Source organism: Taurulus bubalis, assembly GCF_910589615.1.
Source record: "Taurulus bubalis genome assembly, chromosome: 3".
Taxonomy (NCBI): domain Eukaryota; kingdom Metazoa; phylum Chordata; class Actinopteri; order Perciformes; family Cottidae; genus Taurulus; species Taurulus bubalis.
The window spans coordinates 15346137-15370277 of NC_136591.1; the positions used below are offsets into that span (position 1 = coordinate 15346137).

General features: G+C 42.0%; 1 protein-coding gene across 1 annotated transcript in view; it reads left to right on the top strand.

Annotated features, from left to right (window-relative positions):
* Positions 1–24141, top strand: part of adam19a (ADAM metallopeptidase domain 19a) — a gene marked incomplete at its 5' end in the record, with an annotated part of 160068 nt that overhangs the window by 59344 nt on the left and 76583 nt on the right. The window contains one exon of the mRNA XM_079214914.1: positions 11105–11181. Within this exon, the coding sequence (XP_079071040.1) occupies positions 11105–11181 (77 nt within the window). The remainder of the gene's footprint in view (positions 1–11104; positions 11182–24141) is intronic.

The window sequence follows — 24141 nt, forward strand, 5'->3', positions numbered from 1 at the left end:
ATATCGGTAAAATGTCCCCGTTTCTTGTAAACAATGTTCGATAATATGCTCATGATAAACATAGATCAGACTTTGTCCTTCGTAGGATTCAGGAACGATCAATGCCGTGACGTCTCCATTTTCCTTTGAGGACTTCTAAAGCCTGAGATATCCCAACCTAGTCGCTCTTTATTTGATGGAATCCCCACTTAGCCGCCAGCTGTGTTTGATGTTGTTTAAATGTCATGGCAGTGGTGGTGGGTTGTGTGTCTGATGGCACATTAGTTGAGAGTGTAAAGCTTAGAGGTTGAGAAAGGTGAGTTGAAAACAACAGATGAGTCACTTCTCCCATCCACTCTGTTCAAAAGCAGTCCATCACATTGAAAATAACAAAATATTTACTTGGTATTATGTCTTCCATTGCATTGCATTTTAAACTCTGCACCGAAGCTGTGGAGCGCGGCTTTGAAACCAAGTCCAAGTTGTTTCTGGCTGGTCCCACCGTGAAGCTCTGCTGACTGTCGAGGTCAGCAGAAATGATCCAGGTCATGTCCGTATATCATACGATAAGTCGTTAACGTAAACATTATTATGGCCATGTCCATATGGTGTACGATAAGTCGTAAACGTAAAAATGATCGAGGCCATGTCCGTGTATTGTACGATAAGTCGTTAACGTAAACATTATTATGGTCATGTCCATATCTTATACAATAAGTCATTATTGTACGTCATGTCCGTACATCGTACAATAAGTCGATAACAGAAATGATCGAGGTCATGTCCATACATGGTATGATAAGTGGTTTTGTTATGTGGACTGGACTGCAGTTCTGCGCGGTCACGGTCAGAGGAACAGAGAGGACTCGTCACAAGAAGACACACCTTTGTGCCAATGAACTCTTCTAGAAATGTATTCTATTCTATATTCCATCGTAGCGTTGTGAGGATTTAATCAGTGGTGAATTCTCTTTCAGAGCAGCAGCAGAGACATGTCCCTGAACTCTCCTTTCCTCAATCACTGATTATGGCTTCTTTTTCTCCTCCGTCCCCTGCATCGATGCCATCTACGTGACGAAATGGGAATGCCTGTGCTGTCACTTCTTTTTTTTAAAGCGGAGGCCAAATTAATGTTCATTACAAATGTCCGTGATACATTTGCATATTGCAACCATTTGCAACCGAAAGCATAGTGCTTGTTGGCATCAGACTCAAAGAAAAAGCCTTCCAGAAATACAACCCTGCCTGCATGCTTTAATAAGAAAGCTGTGCTGTGTGGTCCTTTTGCTCAACACAAATATCCAGCTGTGCCATCACAATAACACACATTTCTGAATTCCTTCTCAGATGGATTTGGTAGCAATTAAGCAGGCCATTAGTTTTTTTGTTGTTGTTTGTTGCATGGGAAAATCTTGACTGTGTATTCATGGACTGGGTGTGGGTGCTGTGGTGCATGTGATTAGCCTGGATACCATGTCTGTCACAGCGTGAGGTGGCATCAGAGCCAGCACATTCTGACAAACATCAACACGCTCGCAAACAAGCTTGAATCAGAGCAGCGACAGCTGCTGACTCACACTGATGTGCTATTGTTTCTGCTCGGTTCAAGTTCAAGTTTTCTTTTTGTCTGAGGGAACAAAGTGAGGCATTTTTAAACACTGTATCACTGGCAAATCCATTGTGATACACTGTTGTATGTATCATTATATAAGAGAGCGAGCTGGAAGGCAGATAGGCCAAACACTGTTTAAATAGTCAGGGTGTGTATGGCACACATTTATTTTTAACAGCACATCATTAGATATGATTCAGTTTAGCTTATTCAAAGGGATTTGATGTTTCTGCTTGATCTCAGTATGTACACTTAAAATACAATCAGTTTGGGCAATATGCTGAAAAAACTACTATTTGAGAAAATACCTTGATATCGATATTGCCATACTATTGTTGGGTTGACCATCAGTGCTTCTATAACATATTAACATAAATACATTTTTTATAAATTATTGTAGTTTTATTATAGTTGTTATTATTATAGTTTTATTTATGAACAGTGCTGGTCAGAAAAGGACAATTAATTTACCGTAATGCAGCCTTTAAAACCAGGAAAAGAAAGCACATATTACAATATCCAAGATCTAAGACGACATCTAGTCTCATATTATATATATAACAATAATCATGTTTATAATGTTTACTGAGGTAATAAATCGAGTGAGTAGAGTCATTTTCTCAAAGATGTCTTCTTAATCTGACCTCTTTCTTCAAGAACTACAAGTAGCACATCTCGAGAGGATTTATACACCTTTTTTACGTTTTGTCTTGAACTATACAAAGACATACAGTTTTTTAAATAAAATGAACTTAAATGCTCAATTAGATTTATGGCAGAAAATGTATCGTTTAATAGTCAATGTATTCATTTAAATCACACACAGCATCACTATCATTTAAATAGATTTTCCTGTGTGTATCAGTTCATCTCAGATATTCATACAGATATTACTATTCAAGCTACTTCTCATCAACCGATCGAGCCACTGAGGGGTTCCAAACCGACGACGGACTCTCAGTCATGTTTTTTTAATCACGGGTCTTCCCAGGAGCTGCAGAGCCTTCTGTTGTTATTACATGAGCATTCAAAGACACCAAAAAGGTTGTGATGGGTATTCTGTTGTACTGATACTTTGATGCTCGCACCGCATTTTTTTCGGCATGACAGATAATTGGAAACTGTCGACACCCCACTCTGGCTCAGTGGGGGATTGAAGGGAACAGTAATAAGTACCTCGCTGCTCTCCTCCGCCTCTCAAAACAAGACCTGTTTAATAGCAGCTTTGACGAGCATTTGACTTGAGCATAGATTAATTATAGAGGTTCTTCGTGTCATTTAAGGAGTTGCACAGGAACATACACACATTCTCTGAGCACAAGAGGAACGCGTTATTCGGGGCCCTCTTTTCTTCTGCTGCAAATCCACTTCATTCCCAGCAACCCTCGGCCGCCATCCCCGCCTCAGCTCTCATCCCTGTGCCGCCGTCCTCGTCCTCGGAGCCCTCTCGGGTCTCAGCTGTGATTGCCTCCTCCTGTAAGCTCTATCCACTCACACCTTTCCTGGCCCCTCGCCACGCTGCTTGACTGATCGGGAGAAATTGCACCGGAGACGACTGTAGCTCCTTCAACAATTTCATGGCCTAGTTTCACTCGGATAAGAAAAGCGATGTCAGAAAGAGGGAAGGAAGTAGTGAATGGTTCACAGTCAGTCATCACTGAAACTGGGAAGCTTCATCCTGGAACCTCTTTCCTTTGTTATTTACGTTTCAGTATTAGGGGTCAGCAGTGCATTTGCTTTCCCAGTAGACATGATGGCACTGAAGAATCCTTTTTCCAATGTAATTTAATACAATGGAGCTTACCTGAGTTACATATACTGTACTGTACATGGGCGTTACCTATTTCATGGTTAGGGTCACAACTGAATTGTTTCTTTTCTGAACTTTGGTTGATTTGATACAAAAATTCATATGGAATCAATCAAATTTCAGGTGTGGTCAGTGGTGAGGAGAACTTTAAAAAAACAGCCCGCTGCTTTTCTTGTAGGGGTTGTACAAGTGAATAGGTGACAACTATTTTATTGTCATTGTACAACATTTATCAGGCAGCCACCACCACACACTTGACCTTTCACCTTTGTGTTGTGCCTGCATGTGCAAAAGGGCCGGCGTTGCTCAGTGCTCACACGTGCTCACATCATCTTCAGTAAGTCGAAATACCTTTTTTAGTCAGATGTTGACGAGTAAAACAAGAGGCACATTTTTTAGACCCTTGACCTGCAATTCGGTCAAAAAGACTAAAAAAGTGTAAGCTAAAAACAATTTAGTGGGGTATTTTTGTACATTGTCAATGTTATATATATATATATATATATATATATATATATATATATGTTTTTTTTACGAAGTACATTGAAGCAGCATTAGTTAACCAAACTATATTTCTCCCTTTGGTAACTTCGCTGAACTATGTTCAGTATGAAGTGGTTGCTTGCAAAGTTTTGTTTTCAAACTAGCTTCCACAGTACTGCTTCTTTTTGTAGTTGTGGCTATTATTTCCATCTCTAGTGGTAACTGACATGAGAGACAACAAACAAACCCCTAGGTTAGCCACACTTACTTAAAGTGGGAAAGCATTTTGATTGCTTTCAGTTTTACCTTTCAAATTAAGTGGTTTTTTTCTAACCTGTCCAGCCTCATGGCTGCCTGTGTTTCTTGCCTCAGCTGACTTCACTGAGTTTAATGCCCCCATGTAAGATCTCAGGTATTACTTTAGTCACTCATAACCTATGGAAATGTGGGCCAAACCTATAAAACAAGACCCAGGATGTTTTTAACCACAATTATACAAGGTCCCGGTGGGCTATTTCAGGGCAGCCATTGTGCAAAATTGCAGTTCTTGTGCCATTAAATGGACACACATTAATATCACTAAGCGACTGTTGCCTGGCCTCTTGTAATGTATGAGATGGGCTGTGATAGAGCGTAGTTATTATCACTGTGGCAACCCACAGTCACGTAAAAAATCGGAAGAGCGCATCCATCATCACCTCTTTGTATGTTTTCAGTTCATCCCCCTGTATGATGATCGTCGCCTCTCAGGAAGAAATGGAGGACTGTCGGTGTCCTCTCATCATATTCCTAGCATGCAGATTAGAGACGCTTTGATCCATCTAATACGCCTCTTCTGGCCCAGGCATGAAGCTCCATCTGATGCACGGATGCTGCCGTCTTCATCCCTCTTCCACGTCTATCCACAGCCCCAAGCCGATAAGCATCAGTAGCCCGACCCACTTCAACAGTTTCCTTTCTTGTGCTGTCTCTTTGGCTCCCTGTTTTTTCTTTTCCTGTTGTTTCTCACTATCGATTTGTCTTTTTTCTGTCTCGCCTTCTCTTTCTCTTTCGGTGTCTGAGAGTGTCTCTCCAACTGTCTCTTTTCATCAAGTGAGCGACTTAAACAGGACTTTTCTAGCTTCTTATCCGGTGACTTCTCAAACTCTTCATCCTTCTTCCTCTCCCCAGACCATTTTTCTTCTTCCACCTCATCCTCTAGGATGTGGAATACTTACTTAATCTAAATTGACTGACAGTGAAACATGATCAAACATGTCACTACACACGGTTTAAATTTGCGTGTGCTTGATGCAGCTTTATGTTGTGCGTTCATTTCCTCTTTAAGCGAGTGGGGGTGCAGGATGAAGATTAAAGCTGTCTAACCGTAACCTCGAGAAATCAGGAGGAGCAGCTCAAATCACTCAGAGCACAAACACCAGTGGCTGCTGTAAAAGATCGACAAATGTGGCTGAGGGAATGTGAGGCTCTGGATTCGTTTGATCAGTAAATGTGTTGATGCCCCCACAACAAACTCAGTAAGCAGAGCTTCTAAACCAATCATTCTGACGAATGGACTCTGAGATGTTAGGCCGCAGATATGAAGACAGGCAGTGAAGTTGAAAAGGAAATGGAGATGGTTTTCCACAAGTCAAAGGAACATTGGATATTCTGAGCTCGGAAATCATACAGGCGGGAAAATCTGATGAAGAGTTATATTCCTTCGCCTCTTCTTTTCCCTCCAGGTTGAGGTTTCATAGCAGAACCCTCTGCCGTAAGAACCTCTGACCTAAGGCCTCGGTATGCTTTAAACCAACATGGACGTGTGACAGTTGTCAGAGAGAAAAGTGTCCAAACCTATTTCTCATGGCCAACCTTGAAAGTGGGGTCCGAAAGACGGGTGGGGACATGGACTCTGTTTTCCTGCCAAATGGGGAGCACAGGACCTTTTACTTCTTTTGAACTCCAGCAGACTAAAGTTGGTCGGCTAAAGCCGTTTTATTGTGTCTTGATTTATCGACCTCCTGGTCCAGTAGGTCAGTTTTTATCAGAGTTCACAGACCTCCTGATCTCTATTATCAAGCTAGAAGAAGTGCTACTGGTGGGTGATTTTAATCTGCATGTCAACGATGGCACAAACTGTGTAGCCTCTGAGTTCCTAAACATTACTGAATCTTTTAATTTCACGCAACATGTTTCTGGCTCCACTCACGGGGGTGGTCAGACCCTGAACCTTGTGTTCTCTCTGGGTGTAGATATTGATCATATCCGTTGTGAGGACCTACTGATCAGTGATCATAAGTATTTTATTTGATCTCTCTGTAAATGCTGACTCTGTCCTAAACGAACATTCCACTCCCGCATTATTACCCAGAGCACAGCTGATCACTTCTCAATGCACTTCAGCTATGATTTTAACGCAAATCTTAATGATGTTGAATTTTGAATGCAGTCTTTTAATGAACATTGCACCACATTTCTAGGCAAAGTGACACCTTTTAAGAAAGAGACTCGGGCTGCCAACAACACTTCTCCGTGAATGACAGACACTCTACTCCTTAAGACGAAGGTGTGGCAGGACAGAGCGGCTATGGAAAGCCACTGTTGATTTTATGACTCCCCTACAGCATTTTGTCACCTTGCTTTGTCAGAATCAGAATCAGAATCAGCTTTATTGGCCATGTGTGTTTACGCATACATGGAATTTAACTCCGGTTTCACTTCGCTCTACGTATTTATACACAATATAGAATAAACAAGATCAATATAAAAAAGAGTGCAAATGGTGCAGATGGAGGTGACTAATTCACTGTTCATCAAGGTGACGGCCAGTGGAAAGAAGCTGTTCCTGTGTCTGGTGGTTTTGGCGTACAGAGCTCTGTAGCGCCTACCACAGGGGAGGAGTTGGAACAACTTGTGTCCAGGGTGTGAGGGGTCTGCAGTGATCTTTCCAGCCCGCTTCCTGACTCTGGAGTCCAGGATGGAGGGCAGGCTGGAACCGATGGTTCTCTCTGCAGACCTGACGATCCGCTGTAGTCTGACTCTGTCCTGTCTGGTGGCCGATCCAAACCACACAGTAATGGAAGAGCAGAGGACAGACTGGATGATGTCTGTGATAAGTGGCATAAAAATGAACGTACGTACTAAATAAGCTATATAAATAAACTTTACTTACTTACTTCCTTAAAGACCTCTCCTTGTCCAATGTACTGCCTTCTTGACAGTTCACACTTCCCTCCTTGCTCCTTCCTTTATGTAAATCCTCCGACTCTTACTACTGGCAGTCACCAGTGCTCTCCTTCTTTACTTCCTCTCTGTCCCCCTTTTCCCTTTTCCATCGCCCTACTCCCCACCCACTGTCACTCAGCCGCGACCTATCGAGCTCCTTCAGCTGCAGCCGAGGAAGTTTCACAACGGAACAGCTGAAACTGAATCAAGAGAAGTGGGGGAGCATCTGCTGAGCATGTCATGTTGGAATGACACTATTAATGTGGGAAAGAAAGGTCCTGAATTTGTTATGGCTTGTTTTGTTTGAGCTTTGCTCATAGATGGGAGTAAGATAGAAGAGTGAATACAGATACGACCTGGATTCTCTCAATTAATCCCACTTGATGGTTGTATTGTAATGTAGAAATGGTTTCTCTACACTCAGGCTTTAATAAAGAGAGGTGACTCTTTTTTACACTACATTTAGTTTTGACATTTAGTCATAGGAAAAGTTTTTTCTTTCACAACACTGAAACTCGGGACTTCAATTCTCAAAGTGTGTGAAGAGGAAGTTCTAAATCCTCATATGAACAGGAAAGTTTGTATTAACTGTGCACATGCACAGACGTGCACAATGATCAATGATTTGTTCGGGTTTGCCAATTAAAACACTTGGATCTAGGTCACGGTGGGTTGAAAACAAGAAAGTGAATCGCAGAACTATGAAAATCAGAAAGGCGATACACATTCCACCCTTCCTGAACTCCACAGTCTTTTACTTCCTGCATTTACAGTGTTTACATGAACGTAGATCGCGAGGTTGCGAGATCGCCTAATATGGGCGTAATTCCCAGCTGAAGTGCGCCCCAAAATGCTGTGTTCAATGACGTCCCCTTAAAAAGCCTGGTTGACAAACATGACTAACAGTGAGGTCGATACGAATTGAGGTTCAACTAAACCAAAGTGTTTGGACACTAGTGGCACAGAACCACTTCCCTCTCATTCATAGATGATAAAGTAGTGACTTGACAGAGCTGCAGGTGCTCAGTGATGCAGTGCTTGAAAGACGAGGCGAAAACGAGGAGTCAATGCATATTTAAAAGAATAACATTTCAGTTTGAGAGGAATGATTCCCTTGTTGACAAACATAGATACTCCTTTTTATTTCAGAGCACAGAAGCTGCTGATTTAAACCCAAACCCATCTGAAAATATAGCATTACCATATGTAGTTTGTGCTGCAGTAACACTGGATAAAGGGTCAAGCATGTCTTCAGGTGCCAAAGGTGTCAATCTTTCAGTTTCAGACATGATTGACAAAAGTAGCTCATTGGAGTTTAAATGTCTGAATGAAGTGAATTGGTTTATCCACGATTACATTTGCCTACAGGATTTAAATGTTCAAAAGACAGCAGCAGCAGGGGACAGACGGGACACACTGTGTGGAACGATGGCCACATGCTCGTAGTGTCATCAAACACACCACCCTGCCGAGCTCCTAGCATGTTAGCACCCTGTTTGGTTTAGGAAACACTCTCTTTGATGCTGTAATCGGGCTAGCTGGCATGCCGCATCACTTCACATCACTCTGACTGACACACGGTCCCATTCTGCCTCTGCTTTTTTTGGCAAAAGATTTTCTCAGCGGAGGCAAGTGTAATGATTTCATGGTGCTTGTAAAGAGTTTATGGTGTTTGAGACTCTTGTCAGCTTTGGAGCAGCAGTCTTCCTTAAAGCAAACTCTGGTTGTGGAAAAGCATCCCGGATGCTTTGATTAAGTCCAACACTGCATCCCTTCTGCCTGGGAATGTAGATCTCGTTACCAGTTGTTCTTAATGTAGACACAAAAGGGCTCATTGGAAAGTCTTCTGTTCTTGCAGAGAAGGGATTGCACAACTTTCTTTGGATCAGCATTATTTTTGCAGAACTGCTGTTACTCAATCAGTAAAGAAACATCAGACTTCAAATTTCATCATTACCTCTGCCAGGAGAGCCATGCGTTCACTCACGTGTGCGTGGTTCGCGAGTTAGTGTGCACCTCTGTTATTACGCTACTTACTCTTTCAGTCGATCAGTCATTATCAAAAAAAGTCAGAAAATAGTGAAAAACGGCCACCGCAGCAGAGTTGATGTCATAAAATGTCTTGTTTTGTCTGACCAGCAGTACAAAATCCCAAGATATTAAACGTATTACTAAGAGGCTACAACCAATGAATGAATTGAATCAACAGCATTTAAGCACGGTAAAATGTTTTGTCCTGAATAACAGAAAGGCTTTTAAAAATGGAATCGTTTCTTGTGTCCAAAGACAGAGAGAGAAACTGTTGTTTTTTCTCTTTAGAGATGCTTTCCAACAGCGAGAGAAGTGAGCCCGAGTTTAATTTTCAGAAATGAAAAATAAGCTAAAGTACTTCTAATCAAAACCATATGGACATATTGTAATGAAATATATCTCCATGTTGTTTATATGACAGTCAGCGTTAGTCATCAGGTAGTAATTCAAGGAAAGATCCACTGGAAAGATGTATATTTCCAGTTATTTCCAGATATCCTGACTGGGAAGATTCCTAGTTTGCTACCTAGAGGATTCACAGCCCTCTGGCCCTCACACTCAGATTAGTAGAGGTTTGTGGCTGATTGGGTCATCTATCACTGACTCCCATCTCAAGTAAAGAACAACCTGCTTCTAGTTAAACGACAACATTTCACAGATTGGAACCATCTGGCCAGATGCATGGAAATAAGCAGAATTATTTGTTGTCAGATTTAGTAAGCAGTACGTGATTATTTGGGTCTGTTTTTTGAATGGAGCCTCATTTCCACTCCCACAGTCAGCCATATCTGGATGTAGAAACGCTCTTAAAGACCCGTTTGCATATAGATACTTATATACTCAGCAACGTTCTCCAACACTGCCACAGAATCTGTCTTTATGCACAGCTGTGGCTGTAAAGCGTCAACATCACTGCAGTGAATTCTTAATCATCATTATAATTAAACGTCAGAAAGATGACCAATGATTCATGTTGAGCATGAAAATATAACACAATCAGGGAAAATGACAACCTAAAGAAAAATGTCACCCGTCTCTCAACTCCTTCAATCTCCTCCTCCTCCTCCTCCTCATTATCATCATCATCATCATCATCATCCCCCACAGCTCAAACCACGTGAGGTGCAGTGTGCACATTTTGCCTCCATAAATACCGGTTTATGTGCAGGGAACGGGTGTGCACATGGTTTTTTGTACACATCATATACACATCTGGCCACTGTAGGGATTTTCCACCATTGAATCTCAGTAAAAGAATGCCAAAGATGTCATATGCGCTATTCAGAAACAGTATTGCACTCTGATGCTCTTCTGTATTTTACCACTGTAGAATGTCTCACTTGATACATATCTTGGTTACAATTCATGAAAGATCTAATTTCAGGGATCCTTAGACCAAACAGGTTGAGGTCATTTAATTCAAGTGATGGGAAGAACTTGTGGTTGGCTCATTTCAGCTGCAAATATGAACGCATAGGAAAACCTTCTTAATACACCACAGCCACTAAAGGGACTTAACAATGCTGCAGTGCTGCATCATTTACATTTTTCCTCATCATTCATTGTACTATGTTAAAAACTGTTGAACACGTTTTCTATATTGAAAAACACACGCTGTTAACAACATTTTTTTTTCCTTTTTGATTTTGATATTAGTATTATTCATTCAATTGAGATGGGTATTGTTTCACTATCTTTTGATAGTCAATTAGTTGCAGTCCTAATCAGAATGTGGTTTGAACATGTATTCTCATGTCTCTGAAACACATTTCGGGGAATAAATATGTCAAATGCATTTATTTTCCACCCAGGTTCCATGGCCTCAGCTTGAAATGAACTGCCTTTTGGCGATTTGTAGGCCGTGTTACCTGCTGGCTGAACGTTCTGCACTGTGATTCAGTTGAATGCACTTAAAGCAAAGTGTTCCTGGTGAGTTCCTCTGCTGCCATGACCTGATCCGATCTCTCTTCTTAACCCGACAGGAGGAGCACCCCGTCAGAGGGGAAATTGCGCTCTCATCCAAGGACCTCCAGATGGTGCTACAAGTGGAACGTAATCAGTGAGTATTCCTTCTCTCGTACCACCTGTAATGACCAGTGGCGGGGGCGCAGTTGGGCGGCGCGGTTTAAATAGCACTCCACAATGAGAAGAAAAGAGGTTTTGAGTAGAATATTCTAAAAAACAAAGCTTTATTTCAAGAAAACATAGTGCTTAACACTGTCCAATAACAACTATCAACTGTAACTTTGGGCATGAGAGGTTCAGAGCAGAATGGTTTAAGAAACATTGGGTTGGGTTTCAGAGGTTTACAGAATAAAAGAGGTGCCCAAACCCTCACATGAAAGAGGTTTAGAGCAGAATAGATTCAGAAAGAGAGACATCACATTTTACATTGGGTGTTTGACAGAGTAGGTCCCACTACTTGTAAAGACATTTAAACTGGGGGCCCTGCAGTAAGGTGGCACTGGTGAGGTGGTCTTTGAAGGCAAAGTGTTCCCTGGTGTGTCCAAGTATGGTGTCACAAACCTACAGATAAATATATAGAGACAGACATATAAGATGTGGGGAAATATCTACTACAAACAGGCTTCATACTACAGACAAAAGCCAACAATCAGAGTTGACAAAAAACTATGTTTTGTGTGTCTTGATGGCTCATCAACATAGACAAAAGGCCAGGAGCCACCTTGATGCGCTAGCCTGGAGCTATCACTATCTCACACACACACACACACACACACACACACACACACACACACACACACACACACACACACACACACACACACACACACATACACACACACACACACACACACACACACAGTTGAATTGGTATTTTAGATAAAGTTATAGTCTGATATGATATCCACCCAAATCTAACAATGTCCAACATGTGTTTTGCTGTGGGAAATATAACACATTAAACTCTAACACAGGCATCTGCTGATTTTGACACTCACCTCTGCATCAATCCTTCCAAGCTCATCTTCCTTCATAGCCCGGTGCTTCCTCGGAAACGAAAACATGAAAGACAAAAGTGCTGCTCCGAGGTCAAAAAGGTTAAGAACCTTACAGACAGATGACAAGTCAAAGTTGATCTGTATTGAAAATGGATCAAATTATCACGCGCCACTGAAAGATTTTTCATTTTTAAATATTAAAAGGAACTGATCCGTAGGTGAGCTCCTGAATCTGGCACATGTAGCAGTTGAAGAGGTCCATGCTACTGTGTGTCATTTTAAAATAGAGCTGCTCCCAAACTGATCAGAAACAGGATCAGAAACACCTCAGATCCAGCCTAAATGCTGGATCCGGTATCGACATCTAGTATACGAGTCTCTGCAGCGATCCAATAAGTAAATTCATTTTCTATAGACTTCTATACAATCAGAGGAGTTGCCCCCTGCTGGTCAGTAGAGATAATGCAGGCTTTAAGATACACTGCCTGGTTTTGTCAACAGGATTGTTGGTTTGTTTGTTGCTCAAAGAGTCAAAGGGACACACACTGGGTGGCTGGTAGAATTTCAGTTGCTTGGAAACAGATTGACGACAAATGGAGGGATGGACAGTTAGGCAAAGTGGATAGAAAAACAAGAAGCCCTGAAACAATGCACGGAACAGACAGTGATGAATGAACTGGTGACGGTCCACTGAGTCTGGAAGAGACAGCCACGCTGCACCCAGCCAGTTGGCTCAGTCTGGGCTTATTTAAGAGCAGCAGTCCCGGTGAAGTTTGGTCTGCACCAGAGAATGTAGGCCAGAGGAAGAGGGACACATTCTGGTGGAGTTACTGGGAATGTTACTGGAAAGTGACTTTTTTTTATCTACTCGGCCTGTTCCAGGCCTGTTGACAGAACTAGAACACGGCCAGGATGTTTGAAGGCCAACATCATTACTTTAACACTCATGAAAGCAGCAACAACTATATCCGGTTGTAATAAAACAAGAACAAATATATGTATAATGTTATATATATATGCTATTATAATAATATTAATCTTTATTTCAACAAAGCGTGTTGTTACAAAGAGAAAACATATTCTTATAAAGATAAACCTATCTCATTATCACAATAAACCGTCTCGTTACAAATAGAAATAAACATTTATTATATCTCATTATTGCATTATTAGGGCTTTTCTTTATCACAACCATTCATCTTGTTATTTGGAGAACATTATTATTAGTTAACAAATCAAAGTGACTCATTAGGAGAAAAGATACCTCATAATAATCGTTATAACAAGACATATTGTTAGAACAAAGTATCTTATGAGGCAACAAGATAAGAAAGAACATTAGTTAAAATATAAATGATACAAGGATATTACACACAGCATCTCAGTATAGCATTAAAGCTAAATAGTTCTAATATAGATGTGTTTATAATGATCAAATTATCATGTTATATAAGAAAGCATTTCATAATTATCGTAAGTAATATGTGTAATATACTGTAGGCAAATAAAAAGATATTGCATCACAACACAACAAAGCATCTCGTTATGAGGAAACATATCTTGTTATTGCAACAAAATGTGCCTCTTGTTCAAAAGATATACAATGTTATAATACAGACTTCCCGTCCCCTCAAGGACAGAAAATATCTCGTTATGAAAACAATATCTGGGCAGAAGTAATTGTTTACAGAGTGGAGGGGCGGCCACAGTATCGCTGTTCACCCAGCGAGCTTCAAGACTTCATGAGGAGTCAAGAGAAAGTCTGTTCATCTCTCTAACCTTCAGTACCATCTTCTGTCCGTCCCTTTCACTCGTCCTCTCTGCTGCGGAGGAAACAGGTGAGTCACTTCTGAAGAGTGCTGAAGCGAACGGGTGGAGTGGTCTTACAAAGGATGACTCCTCCACTTCAAGTGCTTTAAGACACGAGGCAGGAGGACAGACGGATGGAATGAGAATGGAGTGTGTGTGTGTGTGAGAGAGAAAGAGAGAGAGAAAAAGAGAGAGAGAGAGAAAGAGAGAGAGAGAGAGAGAGAGAGAGAGAGAGAGAGAGAATGCCAGCCGACATGCCTTTACTAGCTGAAGCACCCAGAGCAGACAGATGACATGGGATGTGCTGGAATGTTTCTCCATCCGGCCGCTGGTTCCAGTGATAATGAGTAACACACGAACACATTCAGACACTGTGACATTTCCCAGGGCAAGAAAGAAAGTGAGTTTGAACATGTATGATTCCGCAACAGGCAGGCACACTCCATCTGCTGATTAAGAGCATGTGATGTGACTGAAAGCTCTGGGACTGAGCTATGTTTGTCATTTCTGATGAGATGAGATTATTTAGTTCAGCATTTCCAAGAAGTTTAGTTAGCGCACATGTTTTCTGTTTGGACAAAATGGAAAAGTATTAGATCTATTTTGTGTACACCAACTGTAAAAAAACAGTATACTTTACAAAAAAACAGTACACTATAAAACAGTGTGTACTGTATAAACAGTATACTATACAAAAAAAACAGTATACTATACAAAAAAACAGTACCCCTCAGTGTAGGAAGGACTCTCAGCTGATCGGCGTGAGGTATCGACTACCGGTACTATACCAGACTGGGATCTTTATGTGTGAGGCAACATCGTGGCTTAACTCTAATATTGCGTAACTAATGTTATCAAACTAAATGAAACAATTAAATACATTTCATTATTATTAGAATAAATCGTTCACCAACAACTTTATACAATATCTTTAAAATGAACAGGAATTACAATTCAAGAATACACTTTTTCAATGCAGCAACAAATTGGTCAAATCATATTCATGAAATAAAATTCCAGAATATAATGTATACAGAATATATACACGTAATTGTCACCAAACCCGATCCAACTATTTAAGTCAGTACCGGTACTGGTGCCTCCCTGATCGTCGTAGCACCGCCGCATGAAGCTGCCGCCACATTATGTCACGGGGTGGTTTAAGGAGCGGACCCAAATACCGACGTAACAGTTCAAAGTTAATTTATTATAAGACAAAACTCCAGGCTTTAAAAACAGGCCGAGGAATGAACAAACAAAAACAGGGAAGCAAGATCAGGGAGCAAAAAACGGGAACAAAAACAGGCAGCGGAAACAGGACAACTTACAGGACCGCTAACACGCACACAGGGACAACTAGTACAATCCGACAAGGGAACAGGAGACAAAAGGGTTTAAATACAAGGGGAAGGTAATTACCATATTTTAATCAGAATCAGAATCAGAAACCGTTTATTGCCAGGAATGTTTACACAAACATTCTTTTAAAATCTGGGTCACGTTAAGAATACAATTGGAGTGGCTATTGACAGTTTAAAAGCGTTGGGTTTGTGCAGGATGTGCCGCGTCGCGCTAGTGACCATCCTTTCAGACCAATCGTCTGCAGGGTTTTAGCTCCACCTTCTAGTGTCGGCTCGGGAACCTCGACCAAGGTGGTGCCAAAAAAGAACCAGGTACCATCCAGAAGCTTCGACAATGCAAAACCAAAGAAGAGCGAGTGTAGTTGGGTCGAGCCGTGTGGCACCAGGCTGTGGGAATGCAGCATAGATATGGAGCATTAACAGCCTTGTGAAATGAATATGGGTGGGCCCTTTAGTACTCCTCCAGTCAGGTAGTGCTGCCACTTAACATTCATATGATATGATAATTGAATAATTAACTAATTTACTCTTAGATTCCAATTGAATTCCAAGCGACTGTGGCTCAGTTGTGAGGAGGGTTGTCCTTCAATCAGAGGATCGGTGGTTCGATCCCCGGCTCCGCTAGTCCAGGTCGATGTGTCCCTGGGCAAGACACTTAACCCCAAATGTCTCCCATAGCTGTGTATGAATGTGGGTGAATATTAGTTACTCCTGATAGGTAGGTGGACCCTTAACCCCTCCCATCAGTGTATGAATGGGTTTGATTGGGTGAATGATGACTAATAGTGTGAAAGTGCTTTGAGTGTTCAGAAGACTAGAAAAGAGCTGTACAGGTCATTACCCCAAAAACCTTTTGGGGTGAAGTTATCACATGGCTGCAAAATCTCAGTTCTTCTGTATCTATTAATCTAGATTAATTATCTAAAACCATACTGCACATCACTAAGAATCACTATCTTCATTATTGTCAGAAATAATACATAATACAAAGAAATGGTTTCTGGCGAGAAACTTGACTAGCTGAAGCACCCACTTACTTACCACGTACTTTATCAAACTACAACATTTACAACATTTTTGACGTACTGTACAGAGATTGGACCTTTTACGTTTTAAGGAGGTAGTGATCTCAACAGTATTGTATAGCAGAACTCATTCTTAAACAGACAAAATGCATCGTAGCAAAAACAAGTTTATAAAGAGCTATAATAAAAAAATAGCCTGCTTAGAAATTGGACTGGCACAGTTTCCTTTTCTTAAATCAAGAAAAGCGTCTTCACCTCCATGTCACTTTTACTAATGTTACAGAAACATTAAAGGTTTACACAGCTGCGTGTGTTTGAACAAGCAAGGAAGAAGAAGTAAGCAAACATGTACATAATTAAAGAAGTGCCAGCAGGGTAATCGTCATTTATTATATATTTAGAGCGTCAAAACAATTGGCCATATCATTCAATTAGCTTGCACTGGCTGGTGCTGCTCAGAAGCTTTATCTTCCCGCCTCGGTATATCTCACACACTCAGCTCAGGAGGATGGCGTTGCACTTAAAAGAGCACATTTAATTTTAATTGCAAATTTTCTGTACATGCCAGCCATTGTACATAATGATGAGGCCGACACTTGCAGACGCGTCCAGTTGAGCCAAATGTATTGCTGTACTCGAGGCGGAGGCCCTGACAAGGTGTTAATTAGGACCGAAGTCCTGCGAGAGTCCGACTTCACAAAGACGAGTTTAGAGGGAACAGCGCCTTTTAAGCACTCTCCTGGCTACGGCTTTTATTACCCCGGTTCCTTCATCGATCCCCCACACCCTCCTACACTTTTTTGGTTTGAACTTGGCTGCAGCCCCACAGTGTCTCCACTTTAATAATGATTCAAATCAATAATGAGCTTTGTTCTGTTAATCTGCTCTAATCCGGCTCGGGATGTCAGCTCAGACGATGACTGGCAGCTTCAAACCTTTTTTGCATTGAAAAATCCAGAGCTGCTTTGGGATGAGGGGAGAGAGGAGGAGGACGAGAAAGGGGGGGATTGACATATGAGTCAGTACCAAGAAACAAATTGTCCTTCAAAGGCTGTATGGAGTGTGGGAAAGACGGGGATTCTGCAGAGGGTTAGAGAAGCTCACAGGAAACGGAATAAGTCTCCAGTGAAAGTTAGTCCTGGAGGTCAAGGAGGAGAAGGAGATATAAGAACAGAGCGAGTCCGAGAGCAGGTGGCGGCGTGGGCCTTGACCTGCCAAAAACCTGTATACCCTGCAGACCCCGTAGTGTTTCCTGTCTGGCATGTGCAGCTGTGCAGCCCCGAAACATTATATATTTACTCCACATTTCCGCATGGTTGCAGAAACACACACACACACACACACACACACACTCTCCCTGACATCTGATGCGTGTTCGCCGCCGTTCACCATTGTGTTTGTATCCCTAAAGACAGCGTAGCCTCATCTGTCAAAGTGTGATTTTCTGAAACTTGAGTGTCTGAGACAGACCAAGGATCAGGCCTGCTGGGCTTTGTTGCCATCTCTCATTTCACTTCACGCCTGAACTCCAGGGTGACTGATGGCCGGCACAAATCACACTTCACACACCTTTTCCACGTACTCAGACAGCAAAGTCATGCACGGCTATACAACTATACACACTCAACAGGTGCTTGAAACCATTATTTGTCTGGAGGTTTTTTTTTTTAATACCTTCATTCAAATCCTTTAGATGATTTTATCACAATTCAGGAAGAAGCTGTTTTCAGCTTTGGAAAGATAAATAGTTTTCAGAGTCTAAGATTTCCTGTATTTGTTCCATTCAGTGGATGTTTAACATGCCAGTACACAACCAGCATTTTAGCTTAATTAATTAATTACTTTGAATGTTATTCAAATGAGACTAGAAAAGGTGAGCTAGTCATTTGATGTCTCTTTTGTTTTAAATTTCAGCACTCACCAAGTCTCTGCATGGCATTTCCCAGATACACTTTCTCTACAAGCCTGTCTTGTTCGATTTGAAAAACATGCGGCGAGTTTATCTGGAAGCCAGCTGGCCTTCTTTTGAACTCCCCAAATGGATTCGCCTCTCGAGTGTAAAAGGGGAAATTTGCCACCTTTAATATAGATGCCCAGTCGGTGTTGATGGTAAACGTAGTTAATTGAAGCAATGGAGCGCTTCATTTCTGGGGTGAACACCATGCGGACCGCTCAGAGGAAGCGTACCATTTATGTGTCGTTTCATTGTTTGAAAAACGTCTGCTTTTCACGTTTTGGTGACTGGTAAACTAATCTGGGATGAATTTACAGTTTATCAGACCTCAAATGAGACAGTAAGTAGCTCGAGGTTCCTCTGACTCGCTCCCTGCTGCTATGGACGGCAGCTCCTTGCTGATTGTCTGAACAATGCTGTACGACATTTCCAGTGGCGGCCGTGGATTTAGTACCTACGCCTGCTGTTTAGTTTAACAGCTGATCTCTGTTAAACTATAAAATAGCTATAATTTTTAATTATAGAATGCAGAGAAGGCTTAGCAGGCCCTGACGGCCCGTCACTGGACATTTCCAACATGTGACTTTTTTAAATTTGTGGACCATTTGAGATTTGCTTTTGTGATTGCAGTTCCTTTTGGAAAATGTAAACAAATCACATTGATTGGTTTGGGTCAGTAACCGGACCTTTACTTGTGGCCCCGCCCTGAGCCAGCTCCGCCTCCTGATGAAGGCCATGAGACGATGTGGAACGCTTAAAAGGAGCTGGATCTTTAAGCTGAGATGGTTTTGTCACACAGCAAATTGTACAGTCATTTGTGCATTTGTTGTGACAAGAGCATTGCAATGTCAAGATACACTGCCTTCTTGTGTCCCAGTGGAGGCAGCAGGTTTAGTCACTGCTACTTAACCTTCACTATGTTGTCTGTGTGGTTCATCCAGTGTGTGCTCCAGCATTCAATTCTGTTCGTCAGAAGAAACCATGCTAAGTGACGGGACCAATGTTTGTTGCAGGCCGTACAGGAAATGCTCAGAGCACAGCTTAGACTTGATATTCCCAGAAGGAAACTTTTACTTTTTTTACCCTGACAAAACTGAACTACTTGTCCTTGCAGGAAAAGGCTCTCCCACCCACAACCTCACTATTACCTTCAACAACTCAGTGGTGGCACCGACCCTGACTGCCAGGAACCTCGGTGTGATACTCGACAGTCAACTCTCCCTGACTGCCAACATTATCGCAACAACACGTTCCTGTAGGTACATGCTGTACAACATCAGGAGAATACGTTCCCTTCTCACCCAGAAGGCGGCACAAGTTCTCGTACAAGCTCTGATCATCTCGCGCCTTGACTACTGTAACTCCCTCCTGGCAGGTCTACCTGCTAGTGCCATCCGACCTTTACAGCTCATCCAGAATGCAGCAGCTTGACTGGTCTTTAACCTCCCGAAATTCACCCTCTCTACATCTAAAACCACGATCCATGTAAACCTACGAGGAGAGAAAGCACACAGACTCTGGAGAAGGAACAAAGTTAGTAATTTGCATTAATGGTGCATGAATTCAAACAGAAGGAGATAGAGAAGGGTGGGTGTCAGCAGGGCAATGCAGGAGGCAGGAGGCAAGAGGCAGGATGCAGGAGGCAGAGTCGGCTCCAGACACAACCACGATCCATGAAAACCTGTGAGGCAACAAAGCACAAAGATTCAATATGGTGGTAGCCATTTGTTTTGGTCAATACTGCACCTTAAATTATACTATGTGGGATACCACTGGCAAACCAGGAAGACCAACACACATTTTCTTCCTGATCAATCATCCCTCCTTGTGTTTTCAACCGAGGCCATTAACCTTGATCCTGTGTCAGGGGCTTAGGGAGGCGACAGCACACTTCACAGATGGGTGACGGGCCATGAACAGGGGTCGGGGCCAATTAGAGCCGGTGTGACAAACATGGAGGTTCCTAGTTGTCTCAGAATGTCACCACGGCAAGATGTCAGGTTGAGGTTAGCTGTGAAGTGTGCTTGGCAGGTCACCCTGCCCGCCTGTTCAAGAGCAAAGTCAAACGCATGCTTGACAAAAGGGTTTAAGGTCCCTCTGTGGATCTATAGTGGAGACTGTTTTACACTTGTACAAGTACTTTATTAAATAGGGCAGTGGTTCCCAATCTTTTTTCCTTCAGGCCCCTTACTTGTATCTAAGAAAAGCTGAATATTTTGACATGTTGTGAATTTTAGAAATTAAATCAGAAATAATTGTACGCAGCTAGTTTAGCATGATGATGGACCTCACATGTACTTATAGAACCAGAGTACATACAAGAGACTTCTTTTTGGCATGTATCATTGCTGAATAGGAGCAATTGCTGTGCTTATGTTCATAACTGAGCTTTGATGGATGATGGGGGTCGCAGTGAGCAGAAGGGTTCTATGAGAGGTGACTTTTCTGGATGTGTGTTGCTGAAAAAGAGAAGATAACTGAACCTTTTGTAAGGCGGCGTAACTGTGGTCAAAGGACTCCTTCTGGCCTACAAACATAGCTGCAAACATTCACTTGAACCCATGACCAACTGATCAGAATTTGGTGGTCAAAGGTCAGAAACACATTTTTTGGCCATGACTCAAGAATGTAAATGACAATTATGACAATTTCACACAAATGTCTAATTGGATAAAATGATGAAGTGGAGACATTTTGGACGGACGTGGGTGAAAACTGCAACTCGACTGGTTGGTGGAAGCGTTCAACAACGATGAACAACGCCGGTAATTCTAGTTTCTGTTTCTTGTTGCCTTCCCTCTCAACTATCTCCACGAGCATCTGGAGAAAACACAAACAGCCGTATCTGACCAATCACACACCTCTTGTCTCCACTTGCCGTCTCCATAACAACCGTAGCCTCGATGTTGAATGTCAGTATTGGTGTCGCTATTGCATTCAAAACCTTTGCTCCGAAGCTACATTAAAAACTATACATACCGCTCACTCAATCCTTTGTGTTGCTGGCTCAGATTAAAAATGATTCAAGTATTTTTTTTCTCTGCTGAAATGATATCATCTTTAAATGTTTCACAGAGTAGTAAAACAATAGCTTTACGCAGATCAACATCACATCAGCATCCAACAAATGAGACTCTTTTGCTGCTAGATGCTAACGGTTCTTCATCAGCTCGTCTCTAACAGTGTCTCTGCTGACTTTAGAGTGCGATGTGGGCTTATCAGAGCCTTTTCTCTGAAAGCAGCTGCTGATGAGAGCCGAGTTTGCTCACCCAAAGACTAAAAAGCAGAGTAGAGCTTAGATTAACTACAGAGTTGGTGATAATTCTCTGCGTGCTTGTCACCATGAGTAACACCTTTTACATTAAACACAGTCATTTGATCCATTGTTGATATAGAAATATGAATGAGTGCAGCTATAATTTAATAAATAATAGCTAGTTTCATACATACCAGAGCATTGTATAAGTAATGTAGCTCTCCTCTCAGCCACTTGCTGGTTGTCTCGTAGCAGTCATGTGTGTCATTGATTGAGTCAGGTTGTCTGCTGCAGTGTAATGGCCGCCCCTCATTGGGCCACAGATGCTAGCTCTGCTTTTCCAGATGTCTCTTAGAGGACCGGAGAGGGCCGCATAATCACATTAACTGCAGCGCTTCCATTGATTCTTTTCTGTTTTTTTTTCTTTTTCTTTTCCAGAAGCCATTAACTTAGCTTAACTCTATCTCAGGCCCAGAAACACTGTAATTACAATGAAAGTGTTTATATTGGGGGCACAGTCCACAACAAAAGGGCGAGCAGTGTTTTGATGTAGCTCCGGGAAACCTGGCTGATGTGGTTTCTTTGTTGTCTTATCGCCAGTGGTCCCGCTCCTAGCAGCACTCAGCGCTTCCTACAGATGTGATGAATGTCCTCTCTCAGCCCCCCTGGGTTTGTGTTTTTGAGCCTCAGCACAAGATGCTCAATTCTCAAATGTTCAATTACCCCCCCCGGTTGGGTTTTTTCTTTTGATAAGAATGTTTTCAATAATATCTCTCATAGCCCTCTTTAGCAGTAGTCAAGTTATACCTGGCCTTAACTTTATTTAGGTCATGGTATGTATGGCCAGCGTGTTGGCGTCCTTCATTACGCAAGCCGCTCTGGGGATAGTGTGAGTTTCTGTTCAGGGGCTGCTGTACACAGGAGATGAGCAAAGAGTGGGCGACTGTTCACCTCCCTCCCCGTCACGGCTAATGTTTATCAACCCAACTCGACTGCTGCTGTTGTGAACGCTCCCCGGGGCTCCGTGTACACGGTCCGCAGGAAGAGTTCTCTGCAAACTAGATTTGGTCTGGGTATGTGTAAGCATTGATGGGTAAATAAAGGGAGGGGGGGATGATTAACAGCAGATGGCAATACTTAACGTCTGAGAACATGTGTGAGCAAGAGGCGGATGTGTGTATGCATACTTTCTGTATGTGTCTTTTCCTGTCAGTAGGGCAATGGGTCTCTTTCTCTCTCTCTCTCTCTCTCTCTCTCTCTCTCTCTCTCTCTCTCTCTCTCCCTTCCTCTCTCCCTCTCCCTGTTATCTGCAGATATCTCTCTGCCAGCTCTTGGCAGTAGTTCATTGTAGACATAACTAGCAGCTGGCTGGGCTCTCCGGCTTGTTGTGCTGTTTCAGCTGACTGATAAAATACTTTCTACAACTGAGCAAAAAGACATAAAGGAAGTGCAATCAGACCAAAACAGTGTTCCTGTATTGCAAATGAGCAAATTATTGGAGATTGTCTGAGGGAAATTCTTCTTGTTATCGTCTTGTGGTCACCTTGTGACAATGTTAAAGAATGACAGAGCTGGAAGACAATGAGATACTTTCTTCTGCTGCAATCAGACAAACATTAGCCGTTGTTTACTGAGCTTATTACATAATAGTCATGTTTGGGTTTTTATTATGAGTTTATAGTAATAAGATATTATAATAGAAGTTCTCTTTGCTGTTTATTTGAACCATAAGCGGTACAAACCCAACCGTAACCAAGTGGTTTAGGTTATCTTCGTAATATATATACTGTATATATATTTATATATGTTACTGGAGTATTCCACTAGAAAGCACGCCAGAGAACTCAGAACATATAGAGCTTCTGGGTTTGCATAATGTAAACAAGAAATATTTACAGTATATTATATATATATATATATATATATATATTTACAGTTTGTTGTAAATTGGTCTCAATAGATAAATTGGTCTCAATAGATCCATAAAATTGCTTAGCCAGCTCAAAGTTTTGATGACTGGTGGACAAAACCACTCCATCTGCACTGTCCCTACTCTTTCCAATATTTGCTGCCATGCATGGACATAACGGTCTCCAACTTGTTTACATTTTTTTTGAAGGTTGCCGTGGTTGACTGTTCATTGCTACTGATCCTTCCTTTGTGATTTTGACTAATAGCTCATTGTCACTGTGCAATGACACAAGGGCGGCTGTGGCTAAGAGATGGAGCGGTTCGTCCTTCAATCCAAAGATCCTCCATTCTGCATTTCAAAGTGTCTTTTTTTGGCCAAGACACTGGACCCCCAAATTGATCCTGAAAGCTATGCCGTTGGTATGTGACGTGCATAGCCAGCACTCCAAACTGCCGCAAGAAACCTAAAGCAAACGTCACACAAACGTGAAAATTGTCTCTAGTATCACCGAGGAGGAATAAATACCAAACATGTCCACAAGGTAAAAACGTCACTTGAACAGAACAAACATCTACATTGCAATCATATCCATGGTGTGCAGCCTTCACTCTCATATTTAAACTGCAGTCTGTTGACAATAATTGCGTTTGGGAGCCAAGAACTCTCTCTCAAACTCAGATAGAGGGGCTGGGTTGTGTCATTGATGATTGACAGGGCTTTCCTGTGTACAGATGTGCTG